We start from the raw sequence: 18,348 nt of genomic DNA, 5'->3' as shown, positions 1-18,348 counted from the left end.
CAGAAAGATCTGACCAAGTTACATAAACCCACAGTGTATATTACACATTTATATAACCCTCAAAGTCCCCAAACGAGTTGTTTACCTGTTACTTCCAGTTTGTCACCAGTGACTTCAGCTTTCAGGTAAATCCTTCCTCTTTTCTCTGTGTGATCCATGCCGCAGAGGCTTGGGACGTTAATTACACATTGCTTATGAACGTTCATATCACAGGCTGTGGATATAAAAATGATGCAGACAGCTATGAGAAGATAATAATTTGATTAAACTGCAAACACTGAGCAAAGTGAAAGTTAAGATTACAACGCAGAACTGTTGGCAAGACTTCTGGATACAGCTGCACGGTTTTCAACTGAATGGCAGGACTAGTTTCCATCTTACAACACACTTAATAGACAGTGAATGAAACGGAGAATAAAATAATCTAATACAGAAACCTAAAGAGAGCATTAATGAAGTGCAAGGAAATAAAAGTGAAAATGGAATACAGACTTGCTGGGAACATGACGAAGAAAAAACAGTGCATTCATGCCAGTGTTAGCAATGAAGGGAGTTAGGTTTAAATTGATTATTAGGTTTTTCTAGCAGGAGACTTCCAAGACAAATGAAATACAAGGAAATGGACCTTGGCTACCAGTTGAAGTGACATTTCAGTTTTCAACAGTGCGTTCAGCAGAGCAGTCCCAAAAAAGGCCTTTGCAAAACCGCCATGGCAAGGGCTCTTCAGCCACATCAAGCCGAATACACCACGTTCTCAGCAACAGAAGTGATTCTCATTAGTGTATTATTATAGTACAGAAATATCCACTTGAAATATAACAGTACTATAAATAGCTGACATTTGAAATGGTATTTTCCGCAGAAAAGAAGTAAGAAGCTGCTACTCAGTGTTTCCACTGACTTTCTAAAATATCCTTTTGGTAACATAGAAAGATTTCACTTACTGTCACATTTCATCCCTTGGTGCAGAAGCCCATAAAGCAGTGACCCACAATGGTCACAAAAGGTTGGGCTCCCATACGTGTGGATCTTAAATTTGTGCTTGCTTCTGGGATCCTGAAGGATAAAAAAAACCAAAACAAAACAAAACAGAAAGTGATTCTCAAGTCATAAAAAAAAATAATGAAAAAATTATTAGTCCAAATAGCAAAAAAATTCTGGCTCTGCAACTTATGCTACAGAAAAATATATCTCAGCATGTGGCTTAATCACAACCTACATCGGTGCAGGTACCTTGGTTCCTAATTTTCCTTTGCTTTGGTGGTGTTAAGAAAGAGCGTGTCAGCTCAGAGAACACAGGCTTGTTCCTGTGATTCACCTGCACAAAAACTTCCATTTACCGACTGTACATAGACGTAAAGTATAATGACATATGTATATATGACATATGTACATGAAGTATAATGACAGCATTCAACCTGTAGCTAAAGTGTCGTATAGTTTTTGACACTTCTTTTAATACTTTTTAATACTTTTTTTTTTTTTTAAATACTTTTGGGTGTTATCATCACCATTCTGAAACAATGTCTCCAAATACAGCAGGAGAGGAGGGAAGTAACGGATAATGGGCTGATCTGAAATACAGTCAAATGGCTGTGAATATGGCATCATCTTGAAATGTCGCGAATTTGTTATCTATATTGCAAATGAAAGTGAACATATTCTAACTTGGCATGTAGTAAATATTTTACAGAGACAGCTACTCCCATCTGCTTTTCGAACAGAGAAACTTATAGCGAGGACATTTTAAGGCCAGCAGCGGAGTGGAAATGGTTTCTAATTTAGGACCAGTGAAAGGAAATACACCCAAATCACTTAAATGTATGACACTTCCAAATACATTTGCTGTTTCTCTAGGCATAGAGGTCCCGTTTGAAAACCCAAGAACATCGATATGAAAAAAAGGAATCACATCTTCAATATGTCAGGCTCATTGCACATAGACACAGCCCCAGAACTCCGTGCAGCAGGCTCACGCAGCTCCCACCGCGTGGGGATATGCACTGCCAAAATAAACAGTGTGAAAGCCCTAGACTTCTACGCACAGCGTCTACATTTTGGTATTCTTCATGACCACTTCCAGCCCCAACTGTATTTTAATCAAAACTACAACTGCGCAATCTTGATCAGAAATTGAGAATAGCAGTAATTCTTCTTCATGAAAAAAAAAAAATACACTGGGGTTTGAAATCAATTCTTGCTAACGTTCTTTGCGGAAGGATCATGGAAATTATGAAATGCCAGGTCTTTCGTGCATTACCACATCCTCAACAAAAACACAACTGCCAAATGAGACATCAAAACATTCTTCTTCTGTTTACATTTTATATTAATATACCTTTATATTAGGTAAGATTTATTAAATTGTCTTAAAGCATAAACTATTTTTTCAATTTGCATCTGCCAATAAAAGCTTTCCAAGAAATCAAAAGCAAAGCACAGCATGTTATACAAAATGGAAAACCTGCCAAATCCTTCTTCAAAAATAAAAGATTCCTCCAGTTTAAATGCTTTCTCAAGAAATTCAAGCAATTTGGGGACTTCTAACTGTAATTATCATAAAAATGTGACTATGAGAAGGCAAAATCTTGCCTTCAAAATTTAATATTTTACCATACTATACTTTGTGAAGGTTGGTGGTTTTTTGTTTTTGTTGTGGTAAGCATTCTCTGTGTGAATTTTTTTTGGTACCAATTCTAAGTTTTATGATAAATCTATAATCACTACTTTTACTGCACAGATAGAAATTATATAGCATCAAGGATAACAAGTAAAAACTTTACAGGAAGAATTCGAATTGAGACTATTTCAATAGTTGTGTTTAACAAATAGCCCGAGATATGAAATGCAAACTGCTACCAACCATATTTATTTTGTAAACAGAGTTAACCTAAATGGAATGACATTCAAGGCTCCAGAGAACATCTGTTTCGTTATTTATTAAAGATATAGCCAACGGGTCTTGTGCTGCAGGGTCATGGGAACGTTGCTTTACTGAAGGGTTATCTGATGGATCGACTCTAACTATATGCCTTCCAAAAAATTTAAAATGCATTTTCAAAGCTAATTCTTTCTTAAATTGTTTTGTTAGAGGACATAAGGGGACTTGTTGCCTTATGAATATATACACTTAAACATCAGTCTGGTAAGCGCATCTGTCGCTGAGAAGGACAAAACCCACACCTTCTAAGAATGACACTGAATAAACAGATTTTTAAAGTTGTATTTAACATCTGACATAAGTGGTATTTATGAGCATGAAGTTTACGATATAGAGGGGAAAGGACTATGGGAAATTATTATAGTGAATGTCTACTAAATACATTGAACTTGTATATTATACTGAAATTATATAACAAACACTACCAAATAATTCCATTCCAATCAATGGAATATATATGTAATTAAGTTAAGCAGGGGTATGTGGCTTTAAAAGGTTGTGACATGTGACAACTACACTGCACTCACTACAAAGCAGCACCATATGAGCAAAGGCTCGTGCACTCCTGCACCTAGTTGTAACTGCAACATACCAGCAAAAGCATTCTTATAAACCAAAGAAATAAAACCAGTCCCGTGAATAAATACATATAGTTGGATCAAACTTCGAAGCTGACCCTGCATGAATCCGTGTACATAATGTTAATCATCATGTGCTTTCTGTAATAAATGTTAGTTTTCTATCATCATGTGAAATGCCTACTGTATGATGTTTAAAATGAACGATTCCATACATACATTTATTTTTTAAAGAGTAGCAATTATGTTCTGGCTATTAGTAGTTATTATTCCATATGCACACGCGAAGTTCCTTATTCCAGACAGAGCATAAGAGATGAGGACAAAGGAAAACGGTACCAAAACTGCTCCTGAACGAAAACTTTGCATGTCAGAAATCTCTTTTAAAATCCCTTTAATAGAACTAAACAGAAGAACCTAAAAAAATATTTTAAAGCTAACAAATAAGAGAGTGTAGTCTCCATCAATATTTAATCCTATTTTCTGTGTCAATCCTATGCATTTTTTTATTTTTGGTCAACTGAAGTATACAAAACCTTGTTATTTTGCAACATATAGAGAGCACCAAGAGATCGCTCTACACACATCATAGACGTTTAACCTTTAATTTTTTTCCCTATATTAACACAGGCTTCTCATGCACTTATACTGTAAAGTATACATTCAAGGGTAGTTCTAAGTCACCATATTAATAATAATTACTATATTGCCTGTACTAATTACTAAGTATCATTAACAGCAATTAACTTACTGGTTGTTAATACAGTTTAATACTTCCCAGCGTTAAACATGCTTTAAGTGACATACGAATTATTGAGGAAATAGCATTGTCTGTAGTATTTTTCAGCTAGAGGTAAACTACTGAGTTCGAGGTAAGCTCGTGCAAATTTTCTTCAAATATCCCCTTTTAATCAATGTAAACTTTCAATAATTCCCGAAGCAGAGCTGGCAGTCATATTTCATAGTAAACACAGGGAGCCAAGCCAGGATATGACAGATGAACTGCCAAATAATGGCTGCTATTTGCAAGAGAATTGAACTTTGCACTAAACTTGGCATAGATTAATTGTGAAACTCTAAAGGGAAAACCCACTTCTGTTTCCAAAATCCATCAAAATTATGAAGGGGGAAAGTGGCAATGGGAAAGCACTTGTTAAGCAGTGATGAATGATACGCTTTATTAAAATTCATGTTATTTTCATGCTAAAAAGTGAATTCTTTGCTATTATTAAAACAATCCCCCATTTTTGTAAGTACAACGGAACGCAATATAGTAATAATTAAATGGGAAAGGAGTCCAGGGCAATCGATATCACAGACATTAAATATTTGTCTTCGAAAAACCTTTTAAATCGGCAGAAATTTAGCCAGTGCTCTGCAACTTGACTGCAATACAATGGGCTGGAGCTTCAGAGCCTGTACTGCCATGTAGGGGTGCAGCATCCCTGTCAAGATGAAGAGCAACTGGGCATCTGCTCCCCATACAGCTCTGAAAAAATCAAAATATTATTCATTAGCCTCAAAGCTGAGACTTATACCGAGACAGAGGGCCATAGAATCGCCCTGACTGGGAGATCTGTGCTGCACTCAGACTCGCACTATGTGGACCTACTGAAAGAAAACCAAAACCGGAGCAGAAACCTTTGAAAAATAAATAGCTGAGTTTACAGAAGTGACTTGCCCAGGCAGCCAGCTCTGGATCGGCTACAAGGGGTTCAGATCTGCTCTGACGCCTGGGAGCTGGGCACGCATCCTGCTGCGCCCCAGCAGAGGGAAGCAGAACACAGAGGCATCTCACCAAAACCCACCGTTTTTCAGTCCATGCGCTGCCATTGAACTGCATTTTGCCCCCCCTGCAGCAGCACTGCCAGCATCCCTGCCTTTTTTCTTTGTTTTGCACAAATGAATCCATTTCCTTTATTGAACAGTAATGGAAAGCACCCCCCTGCGAGAAATCATTCCGTAATTTTTCTGGCTCAAAGAAGGGGGTGTGCAATAATTGAAAGCGCATGGTTAACCAGCAGCGCATGTCAAACTGGGCTTTAACACATTACAAAACAGTTTATGAGCATTATATTTCTGAATTCTTTCTAAAAGCTCCCTTTTGATTAGAATTTTATTCCCCTTGATAACAACATTGAACTGACTATAATTTTGCAGGCATTAAACCATCACATTTTTAAGTGTAAAATATATAAGAAACACTTTGTGTGAGGTTGCAGCGGAGATTTTACATACAAAGCAGCATCGCATTATTCCTTGTTGAAGTCCTTTCATAGTACAGAACTCGATAGCATCAATAACTGTCACTGTAACCAGGTACCTAAGACCAAAACCTCTGAAACTATACCTGGTTTGTCTTTAATTTGGCACCTTCTAGGTAACATTGCTCGAATTAGTGAGATTTTTGGAAGGAATTTAAATCAACACCGCCAGCAGATCTGTCTGTGCCAGATCCTGTGGTAGTGATCAAGGTGGGGAGAAAATGACTGTCTTCAGTCGTTAATACCAACACACACAGATCAACAAGGTGTTAGGCAGGATACAATATTGGTATTTTTTCTAAACCGCCTAGGCTTTGTAAAAGGTGTTTTTTTTTCCACATATGAACTTATATTTTTGTGATTGTTAAGAAGCAGAAAATGCAAAAATGCAAATGTAAAAGTATTTTTTGAGAAACAGAAAACTGTATTTTCTTTTACAAAAATAACTTAAAGGAGGTCTGCAGTGGATGACCCGTAAGGTCCTAAGGTTGTATCAGGGCCCCCAACAACAATGAGCAATTCTGTGTCAATAAATGCAAAGGTACCGTTTTCCACTTCCTACCTCCATGACAGAACCACAGAATTGTTCTTCATCTCTAACCAAACACTTACAAATATATCTATTTGCTAATTTAAAAGGTGTAAAGGAAAAGTAAGCTTAGAACATCCCAAATTACTTCACTTAGACAAAAGAAAAAATAATTCCATAACCTCAGTGGCACAAATTGCGGTACTGAATTTTGTATTTCTATTGAAAACAGGAGGGGAGACAATACGTTAAATATATGCAAAACCATATACAAATCGTTATAAGAAGTAAGAGATCACCGTTCCTCTTTACAAACAGAAAAGCCCCAGAAGACTGGCAGGTCTGTTTTCCTCATATTAATACACAACCTTTAAACGTTTCTTGCAGTGACAGAAACACGAATCCTACATCCTTCTTTGTCCGCCCCCAAATCTCTTTAGAGCATGGAAGGCGAGGAACACTGCTCTGTAGAGCAATGAAACCACGCCGTTTGTACTGCATACATTTGACTTAAACTAGATTTAACTTCCCAAGCAAATACCAAGTTAAAAAAACATTTTTAAGAAGAACCTAGTGTGTTTTTCTCTGCATGGAGCCAAATCCCATCCTCACCCCATGCTGTCCACAGGCAATCTCCCATTTATGAAAGTCATCTGACTCCAGCTTTTCCAAACACCTTCCAACCAGTGACTGCAACATCTAAGACCCCAGTCTTTGAAGAATCAAACAGACACCATGTCTGTTTGAGTGACTTATTTGTTTGCTCTTTATTTTCCTGTTGAGATAACAAAACTATCAGTTGGTAATTTGCATGGCATCTTAATTTGGGAAAGCAGCTTCAACCTCAACGAGCTGCGAGAGCCAAGGAGCCAGATGCTTCTACTGGAAATAACTTCCAGGGCTTAAAATATGGCTTCTACCATCAGTGCTCAGAAGAAAGAAACAGCAAAAACCTATTGTTTGACTCATCATAAAGTTCTTCTCCGACTGAATGAGGTACGTGGGAAAGGGATAGCAAGGAGAGTCTCCTGGGACGGAGTAAGATCATATCAATTTGTATTACAAAACATAGAAGTGCTTGAAGCTCGTTTGATACTTCCTCACTCAGAGCTGCAATGCAGAAAAGTTTTGTTGCTTTTGGTAAAATACAATAAAAGATAAAGCTTCCACTGCCTGAAGAATCAAAAATGTCACAGAAGGGCTGAGGCTGGCAGGGACCTCTGGAGTCCAGCGACCCCAACCCCTGGCTCAGAGCAGGGCCAGCTGCTTGGTGGGGTTTGGCAGTGGTTCCCAGCGTCACTCCTTCTCAGCTGCAGGACTCCATAAAGCTCCAAATCTACCTGCCCAGCACCCCCCCAAAAACGTCTACAGGTTGACATATAGCTACTGAGTGCCTTCCTGCCGCGGAGGAGGAAAGCAATGGCATGACCATGACCGTCCACCCCACTGACATCTGCAGGATGGGAAACCACGCTTCAGAGCGTTCAGAGCATAAGCAGGGTTGCATTCAACTCTGTGATAACAAAGGTAGTGGTGAGATAAGAAAACAAAGACTAAGCAAAAATACAAGCAATAAACCCAATGCAAATTAGTCTTTAAGACTGTACAACAGGGATGCACTGGAGAAGAGGCAGGCTCTTCTCATGATGTATTTCAGAGAGAACTGAGGTAAGGAAAGCCCTGCGCTTATGCATACACACAGCAGGGCGCTGTGCAAACACCGCTGTGCCGCTTCCAGACCCACGCGAGCACATCTGAAACCAGCTGCAGGATAGGGAGTTCAAAATACAGCCCATTCATCCCTGGGCTCAAGGATGCAGTTACATTTGGAAACGAAGACGGATTCTCAAGTTCTGCAGAAGAAAAGCCTTTCGTCATCGTCAGTGACGCCCCAGCCAAAAATGAAAACAAAAATCTCTTTTCCCATCACTGTTCCTAAGGCCATTTCTATTCTTTATTACTCTGAAGAGAGTTACTAAAGTACACAAAAAGAAAAAAAATGTATTTCATTAATATCGACAATTCTCAATCAACTGTTTCCTTCTCTACACTTCTATAGAAGAGGACACTGACCACAGTTCACAAATGATTCAAAGGCAGATTTTTCAGTCCTCTCCTGGAATTCACACTGAATTATTATTTTCAATTAAAAGAAACAGGTGGTCATTGAATCAACTGATTTGGAGCGCTGCCTTTTGTTTGTGTTCTTCTTGTATAGAATAGGACTGATTGAACTGGCAAACGGAGGAAGAATTGCTGCAGGACTGTACTCACAGGGATTTGTAATTTCCTAATTACTATAAAGACAGTTAAATTCAGAAAGGACTCGGTGTTTACTGGCTACTTTTCCTTCATTCTTTTTTAATGAAGAAACTGCAGCATAATTACAGAAAGTGCATAAACAAAAAATCAAGTCAGAAACTGATTCACGACTAGGAAGAAAGGGAGCAAGATTTTGTTTCAGGTATAACTCAACGTCATGTTATGATGCATAAATCAATAAAGATTGAATCCAGGGCACTGGATTCAAAAGGAGTACTAGAAAAACAGAGGCATGTCTGTATATGCCTTGCCTAAAAAAACCTGATTTGTTTTATTTATTATTTATTAATTTATCTCTCGAACATACACAATTTTCAACACAGAGTATCCTTTACACCTTGAATACATGTTACAATATATAGTTTAACATTATCAGACTGAAGTAATTTAAACAAAATCCTGCTGTATAAAAGAATATTGCTTCTTCTTGATAAGTACCATACGTTGAATTGTTTAATACCACAAGTTACAATGCAAGTTACTATGTTGTTTCTATGCTTTCCAATGGAGTTGAAAGGTGGCAAGGTGCAGAGCATCATTAATGTCATAAAGGACTTAGCAGCAATAGGTAATGTTGTTATTGCACTGTGACATCAATTATTTTGCACTAATATATCAGTGTACAATAGCTTCTGATCAGTTTTTTAAAATATCATTGGGTGCCAACTTGCTTATGCTGGAAATGACATGACTTAATTTTTTCCCCCTGTTCTCAGCTGGAGCCCATACTACCCTTCCTTCCTTCATTTACACAGAGGTGAAATGAGATGAAGGTTGAAACCCACCCTCATCTGCAGTGCTGTGGTTTCTCTGTAGAAGCAGTGACCCTGAGCGCAGGGTACAGGGTCAAACCACAACACCTGCCCCAGCGCCGACGCTGTTCACCCAGGAAAGCGGGACGCGTTTATCCATCCATCCATCCAGAGGGACATGGGAATGGCTCCCAGCTCCCCTTCAGAAGCCATCGCAGCCACAGACCGAGTTCATTGCCAGCGTGTTAAGCCTTAAGAACGTAATTGGTGACCCCAAACTTCCTGACTGCAGCAAAAATGAAACAAACTTAAGATTTCATTTGTAAAGCCAAACCTGCTCCCTCAGTTAGTTCTGTCTAATGTGGTTTGAACGAGGGTCTTTACAACTATTAAGTGACGGATCTGAGCACATAAAGATGAGTTCATTTGCCAAAGAATCTCAGCGTGAAGCAGCAGCGGCGCTATGAGCACAGCTAACGCATGCAGCTTGCTAAGCGATGCTTCTTGCCTCCGAGCTACTTCAGTATGCAAGACCCTGAGTAATAACTGGTTTACATTTCCCACTCCTCCTCACATCGCAGGCAGAACTCTGCTCTCCCCGCTAAAACGGTGAGTGCCACCAGAAAAGCCCACTGATTTCTAAAGGCACACCTTCCGTGTTCTCACTCAACCCTTACCCACTTATTTACATCGCGCCCTGGCTCCTTCCCACCTCCCACGGCAGCATCTGCACGCTTCAGAATACTTCCAAGGAAAGACATTTATACGTCTGGATGTATTGCTACCCAACAGGAAAATGTAATATCCATATACATCAACATATGGTTCAAAATCTAAAGCCAACCCCGCTAACTTCTGTACAGATTTGTTTGTGGAAACGGAGTAGTGCAGGAAGGTGTTTCCTAACAGTGGGAAGAGCAGCGTGTGTGTCCCATGGTATGACACCCCCTGGAGATCCTCTCCCTCTTACCTTTACTTCAGGTTAAGTATTGGCACATACAACTCTTTTTTTTTTTTTTTTTTTTGACAAACTTCACTGAAATCTTGCATTGATGTTTCAACGGCAGAGTTTTTAAAAACTGTACATTGATCTTCCCAAAAGAAGAGAGGACTCTTGTCTTCCTGGAGAAAGGGTTCTAGGAGGAACTGTTCAGGAAAATCAGACTACACGGGGAGCGATTACAACCACCTGAAGTTTTTTAGAGATGACAGTTATGTGTCATTTTAAAAGGTTTCTCCTCTAAATACTTTGTCCTTACTTTTAATACTAAATAGCTTTAAGAGGGCTGTTTTGAGTGTCAGGGAGGGCATCCACACCACTAACTTGAGGCATCTTTGCAGTAAAAGATTCCTCTCTCATGGGCTCTCACTTGTCCTTTGGAAATGTTCTCAACTGCGTTTACAAGGTAACTTCAACGTGCCCCTCTCATCACAGAGCCCCAGATCACAGACACCAAAACCAGTTCCCACACAAAATACTACAATCCAGGACTTGATCTACGGAATAGCACTCCAGAAAGGAAGGTAGGGTACAGCTCAACAGCTGTGGAAAGGCACATAGTAACAGTAAAATCAGAGCTGCAAAGAAGTCTTGCAGCCATGACAAATGCCACAGTGCAAGAACTTTATATTTGTCATCACTTTATCCAGTTCCTTATGTCACAGCTTAGCAGCTCACTTAAATGCAAGGCCAACAGTATACTTGCATTTTTGTAATTTGTAAAGAAAGACCTTATATTCCTTTTTCTAACACCTACATTTAACAAAAACCACATACGTGCTAATAAACAAATTTTAAACATTTCTCGTCCATTACAAAATTACCCATGTGTTTATTCTGGTATAATGGCAAAACTGCGCTAATCATGCACAAAATCAGAAACAGTGATTTCTGAAAAGTCAGAAAAGTTTTTGGTCCAAAATCAGTCAGATTTTCATGACTCAGCAGCGTCCTCATACGAGAACTTGTGGGGTGCTCTACTGCTCCTCAATTGACAAGTTTTATTAGAGACATACATGAATTTGAAACACCCGAGAATTTTCTTCAAAGTTACTCACTGAATAATTCATTTTTGCCTGGTTAATCACACACACACAGAGGGGGGGCGGGGGGGAAGGCAGGAAGGAGGGTAAAATACGCATAAATTAAACATCCCATTTCATTTTTGTTCTTCATCTCAGCCCTGTCTTTTCAGGAGTATGGCATTTAGTACCTAAAAACTCGGCAGACATTTCATAACATTGGCAGAATTTTGTTCTCCAGAGATAAAAATCCCACGGAACAATTGTATATACAAATTCTATCAATGATTGAAGGATTTGATTCAAACATGTTTATCTCAAAATCTACAGTTCAATGTGAAAGATGCTGCTTTCCAGAAATCATAGCCAGAATCATGCCATGGTAGCTACTAAGGCACAGAGTCCTTGAATGGTCTTTTACATTGTATAACCACAGAAAAACTATTTATTTATGTCTTGAACAGATGTTTTTCCATATGTCTAAATAACCCTTCTTCAGAAAAGTAATTCAAGCACGTTAAATTCTGCAGACCAAGGAATATGGAGACATGAGACTCGTTAGTATTTATACAGCATTTGGTATCTTTTCTATAGCGAAGTCAGTATCTTCTTTTTTGAAAATGTCACTAATCCTACTCCTCTGAGTAAAATAAAAACCCCTATAAATAGGCAGCTAAGACTGACTGTGCGAGATGCTCTGACAATAGCTTTTGTACTCAAATCCTGACCTTACAACAGAGATCACAGCCAAGCTGTCTGATCCATAGCATTTTTCCATAGCAGTGTAGCAGTTGCTATTTATTAGCTCATTACAAATTCAGAAAACAAGACTGAAACTCGAAGGCGAAGTTAACAGTGCACAATAATCCCCTGGAAGAATGACAGGCTTTTAGCGCAGCCTCTTGATTCTCCAACATTTGGCAGCGCTGTTTGTGATTTAAAACCCAAACTCAGCGCTACTATTTGAGGAGAAAAGAGCTTCATTGTGACCACAGTGGCGAGCACGCTTAAGATTAAAAATAAGAACTGACACATATCTTCTCTCCCTTGGGCAGAATTTGACCATTTTGAGGTTTGCTAATCAAAAATCTGAACACAATAAGGACTGCTGTAACCACATTAGAAGAAGGGTGAGCCCCAGTGCTCGAAGCCCTGCAAGGAGGGTTTCCTGGGGGCTGCCACCTCCGCTTGCTCCTAAGGCTGAATGAGCCCCAGCTGCTTTACAGCAACAGGAAAAGTCCTTACAGCATTCAGCAATTAATAATAAAATCTATAAATATTTAATACCTGTCAATTAACTCTGTGCTGTTCAAAGCAAAAAACCCCACCAACCCATCCAAACCCCAGCCCCCCCAAACCTCACCAAACCCTTCAGCGGCACTGCAACATCATCTCCTAGCTAGGTGTTTTGAGTATGTGCATCCTGACACCATTCCATGGACACAAGTTTCGGTAATAAGCATTTTTCCTTCTCCTTCTTTAATGAGGGTGTTTTTCTCAAGGCTGTTGATGGCAAAAGAGCTTCCCAGATTACACTGAAGGCTTTTCATTTGGAAGAAAGCCTGCACAGAAGCGTTTTGCTGGCAGAGCACTTCCAACGAAGGGAAGGCGAGTTTAGACTCCTGCTTTTTATTTCTCAGAAATCACTTGTGGGTAAGAATATTACCTAGTGAAGCCCACAACTAGGAAGATTTTGTAGCTGTAGAAAGCGCTGCAGTGTATGCCCTACACCAGGCACTGTGAACCTCTATAAGTATTATGTCCTCCTTGTAACTGGAAACATAAACCAACAAACCAAGGCCAAACTTTCAAAGAAGCCTCGTCTATGACATGTAACATCTCTTGTGTTTACAGGTCAAGTAAGACTCTTCTGCATACAATTCTCTTTCCTCCTCCTCTTTGGCATGAAAGCTCCCAGCCACTGCAGATGAATGGTGCCCTCAACGATGCTGTGCACGTCATCCATCATTGTTACAGTTCCTCCTCTTGAGTGCTACTAGTTCCATTTTATACAGAAAACGTATATCCAAGAGCAATGGACAAAAACGCAGTGTGAAAAATTAATAGCTTTTTTTTAAAAAAAAAAAAATCCTAACAAAGGAGAAAAAGTACCATTTTAGCTCTAGCCTGGTTTTACAAAATTCAGTCAGAAAACATGTACTGGGAGTCCCTGCAATGACTACAATTGTAATTAATCTGCCAATATGAGGCAAGCCAGGCTGGACACTTGTCTGCTCATTGCATCATGTACCACTTAGATACCGTCTTTAGCTAGGAGCTCTGCAGACTGATATTACTACGGAGGCAATAAAAAAATCGAAAAGATCTGAAGTTGTATTCATAAAAGGTATTACAGTGCAGTACTAAGTCAGGCATTACAACGCTTGCATGTACCGCTGCAGAATAAATGCATTTTCCCTCATCTGCAAGTAATGCAATGTTTAAAAAGAAGAAGAAAAGAAACTGGTCTTCCTCTATAATCCCAGTATGTGGATCAATACAGACTGTTTCTAGCGCTGCTGGCTAAGCCTTTGTAAGGCTGCATCAAAAACAATTATTGAAATTAATCCCAGGTACAAATGGCATTGCACAATATTAATCCTGCTGAAAGAAAAATCTGATGTGATAAACATGTAGAAGACTGACATGAGGAGCAAAGAAAGGGGGAAAAAAATCTCTGAAACACAGTTTTATTAGCACTGGTCAAGTGATGGATAGAATCACATGAAAGTGAAGATAGAATCACAACGTAAGATGTACATCTGTCCTTCTGTAGTGACCATCTTAGCAAGAAATTCGGCATTCATAGTCTATCAAGAAGCAGCTGGAGGAAATTCAAGGTGTTTTTTTTTTTTTTTGTTGAAGATAAAACAAAACACAAAAACTGGGGAGAAAAATCCTTCCATAATAGACTACCCCAAGTGCAAAACATAAAAAAAACTTAAATGCAAAGCAAATATTCATACACTGGCAGCCAGAAATTAGGTCTCCAAGAGTCCTTAGGAAAACTCACTTCACTGGAAACCTCTCTTGTGACCCAAGGAGACAATAACAGATCTCCTCCAGATGAACTTTCAAATTTAAAAGAAAACAAATGCTTTCAGATAACACTTTTACAACATGCATAATCTAAGTTATTAGATGGCAATATAATGCAATCAGCCGGACATTGCTTACTACTAACATAAATGCTTCTGTTAGAGTTTACATTGAAAACACGTTTCATACATTGCTCTTCACTGGGCCTTTGATTTTTTGATACCGATAAATGAATTGATGAATTTTAGCTTTATACTAAATGCTTTATGGGTTAAAAAAAATAAAGATGTACTGCATCATCAAGCAGAGGTAGTATTTTTCTGCATCTTATTCAATGCACTGTACATGGATTGCATGCTTTGCACAAGGCAGCTACAATTAGGGTACAAAATGTCTTGTAGTCCCTCTGATCCAAGACTAACATTAAGCATCACTTCATAGAAGAGGCACGCAGAAAATGTGTAAACTTCATGAAGTGGAGGGGACAGAAGGTATAAAGATGTATGACTAAGCCTCATGTGGCTGCTACAATCCTAATCAGATTTATGGCATGTCCATCAAATTCTTGGAGGAGCTGTGCAAATAAAAAACAATTTATGACACCAGAAAACCCCCATCTTTTTTTCAGAAATAATCAACATCTTAACCTCTATCTCATACTCTGGGCATTCGTGCTCAGTCAAGATCATGCCTGAATGATAATGCCACTTAGATTTCAGTTAGAACACTTTACATTGCCCTTTTATGAGCTTTACAGCCAGCTACAACGCCTAGTAACAGTCAGCCACAACGGAAAATGACAAAGCACTTGTTTGCTAGAGCAGACGCAGCCTTTGCAGGTGCTTTTGTCATCTGACGTGTTTTTAAAGCCAAAACTGATGGTCGCCTTTGCATTTACCACCCTTCAAATTAATTCCAGAGAAACAAATCGTGCGGGATATAACCTATAGAAGGGCAAACCTCAGTTCAACCGTCAGACAGAAAGCAGTACATTATAGAGACGGCTGTTCTGCCCCACGAACGACGCTCGAGCCCAGCTGCACTGCAGTGCTGAAGCTACTGAGAACAAACTGTTTAAGCATTTTCTGCAAATCAGTCGGTGAGAACTGCAAGGCGGCTCTTTGGAGATCTGATTCAAAGAAGTTATCGGACAATTTGTAACATCCTTTCGTTACAAGAAAATTATAAGACAGACAATTCGCAAAGGAGATGAGGTGTATAAAATAAAAAGTCCTTTCTAATTTATCTGGTGCCAGAAATACAGGCAACAACCACTGCTGTGTATTTCATCATTTCTGCTGTCACCAAGACCAGCCATCAGTTCCACCTACGTGTGCATCAGGGGCAAGGGAAAAAAGCCTGACCCGCTTTAACGTCGACCTTTTCTGACCTGCTATCAAAGCAAAATCAGATTCAATTCCCAAACGAGGAAGAGTTTTTCTGCACCTATGGCAATTACTTTATTGCCATGCCTTAAGACTCTCCCCCCAGCTGACACGCAGCATTGCAACAGGCTTCAATTCAACATTAAACAACCTGCCCCTAGGTTACTATGAGCAAGGTGAAAAAAATCCAAACCACAAAAAAACCCCGGGGCTGATCATGACTGACTGAATCTGGCACAGAAATCTATCAAAATACATTATTTAAGAAAATATGAATTGAAAATCTGAAATAATATTAGTTCAAGTTCAAACAAAACTATAGTTTCAAAATAAATGTCGGTTAGAAAAAGGCAAATTAGACTCGCAATAAAATAACACGTGGCTACAAGATGAAAAAACATAACGTGTTAAATAGTTAAAAAATTGTATTATCTTCCCTAAAGTAAACATGTTTTTAAAAGTGGTTAAAACAAATGTGTGCCTATTAACCACTGTTACTGCTAGTTCCAAATTCACCCAACTGCTTTAAATTCATTCGTTGCCTTGTATCCTTGCCCACAGTTTCTGCCATTACCTGTGTGCCTGGCTCGTCAATCACAGCATTAAAGATTGGCACCTCTCTACTTACATTCATCACTTTTCCATTTTCCTTCAGCACTTAGCATCATTAATTTATCAAGTCTCATTCCATTCAACTCCCACGGCTACTTTAAGCATGACAGAGCAAGGTCTTGTTTTATTATTTTTACTTTTTACATATTTCACGTCAGGCACAACAAAGGAGGCTACTCTGCAACAGCATTACAACATTAAAAGAAAAGCTTTTATCACAGCTTAATCAAAGTTCAAGTGCACAAAGCACAAACACAGCTCTACACTGCATTTATACAGCATTTTTATTTATAATGAAGCAACACCTGAGACAACTGGACCATTTTCCAAGTACTGAGGCAGGCACATTCCCACCCTTGTATTATACAACCTATTTGATTTGCAAAGCATTTAGAGATGTCTTATTATCACAGTCATAACATTTTTGTCAAAAAGTTCTTTGGAAATAGAGGAAATTAACAGGCTGCCCAGGGAGGTGGTGGAACCACCATCCCTGAGCTGTTCAAACACGGTGTAGCCGTGGTGCTTGGGGATGTGGGTCAGCGGTGGCCTTGGCAGTCCTGGGGTAACGGTAGGACTCGATGACCTTAAAGGTCTTTTCCAACATAAATGAGTCTACGATTCTATGAAATTTTGAGCCTGTCTGCCAGCTGATACTCCAAAATATATTATCCTACAAAACAGCACAATTCAGTTAACTTATTAAGTAACGCCAGACACCGTGGAAGCCTTTCTTAAAGAGTCATCTGGGCAGTTTCAAAGGTCACAGCAAACCTGTTTTTTGACATGCCATGTCAGATTCTCTAAGCAGAAGCTCTACCTACATAGCCAGGACTGCTGAATTTTTTGTCATTTTGGTTTGGTTTTTAAGATTTTTCAAGTAACTGCTGTTCTAGAACCCGAAAAATAAACTAAAAAACAAACAACAACAAAAAGGCAAAACAGAGGTCTCCTGCCTTCCTTTTATAATCAATAACAAAACAATTCTGTTTGGAAGGCATTGCACTGTTGTCCAGAGATTTTACATTATGCAGCTGGCAGTCCTGTCTATCAGCAAACTAGTACATATGTACAACTAAGAGAAGAGAAAGAATCACAACAGGTTTGATCAAGTATGGCATTTATCTTTGCAACTAAGACCACCGAGCCACTTATTTCACAGACTAAACACAGACATCATTACTCAGATTTTCTCTTCTCTCATTATTACTTTTTGTATTATACTGTGTTCCATGTAACAAAGAAAAAACAATTGAAGCCTTGCCCAACAAAATCACTGCACGAGCAGCAATTCTCAAATGCTCCAAAAGTAATATTCAAGCAGTATGCACGATTGAGAGATATTAAAGTCCAACAGCTGTGCACTTGTTTTTTCATATTTTATATGACATGGTTACATTACTGCACTTCATCTTCTGGCCAGTGCTTCAGATGTATCGTATTCATCTGTGCTCATGATCTATGGATGGCGACAGAGGCTAATAAAGTATAGATTTAAAATTGCATGACTGACTTTATCCTATCATTTTTCCTTTTACTACCAGCTACTCTGTCAATATACCTACCGCTTATGTATGACTTCTGTTCTAGACGCAGTTCAACCTTCTTATTGACCTGAACATTTATACTTTTTCTGTTTAGTCTGCCAACAAATCACAGGTTTCAGACCCAACACTCACTACCAGTACAGATAGGTTCTAGGGTCTTCTAAAATATATAACTTCTTTTTGTTTTAAACAACGTCAGGACCCTATATAACATATTTGATGGCCTAAATTGGGAAGAGTTTAGAAAGCAGGTTACCTGCTGCGCCAGTAACGTATGCAAAGCTTTGATTTTACAGGACAGCGGACAAGTAATCCTCTTGCTGTGAAATTATTAGGCCCCAAAAGCACAGAGCCAAA

The 18,348-nt window shown here is 39.0% G+C and overlaps 1 protein-coding gene across 2 annotated transcripts in view; it reads right to left on the bottom strand.

The window, feature by feature from the left end:
* PRKCA (protein kinase C alpha) overlaps nt 1–18,348 on the bottom strand; it is a 159,998-nt gene that overhangs the window by 59,232 nt on the left and 82,418 nt on the right. For both annotated transcript variants that reach the window (XM_037405067.1, XM_037405077.1), the window contains exons 4-5: nt 945–1,056; nt 86–214 (exon numbers count right to left, since the gene is read on the bottom strand). In XM_037405067.1, coding sequence (XP_037260964.1) covers nt 86–214; nt 945–1,056 — 241 coding nt within the window. The remainder of the gene's footprint in view (nt 1–85; nt 215–944; nt 1,057–18,348) is intronic.

Source organism: Falco rusticolus, chromosome 1 (assembly GCF_015220075.1).
Source record: "Falco rusticolus isolate bFalRus1 chromosome 1, bFalRus1.pri, whole genome shotgun sequence".
Taxonomy (NCBI): Eukaryota; Metazoa; Chordata; class Aves; order Falconiformes; family Falconidae; genus Falco; species Falco rusticolus.
This window is presented reverse-complemented; position numbering and strand designations above follow the sequence as displayed.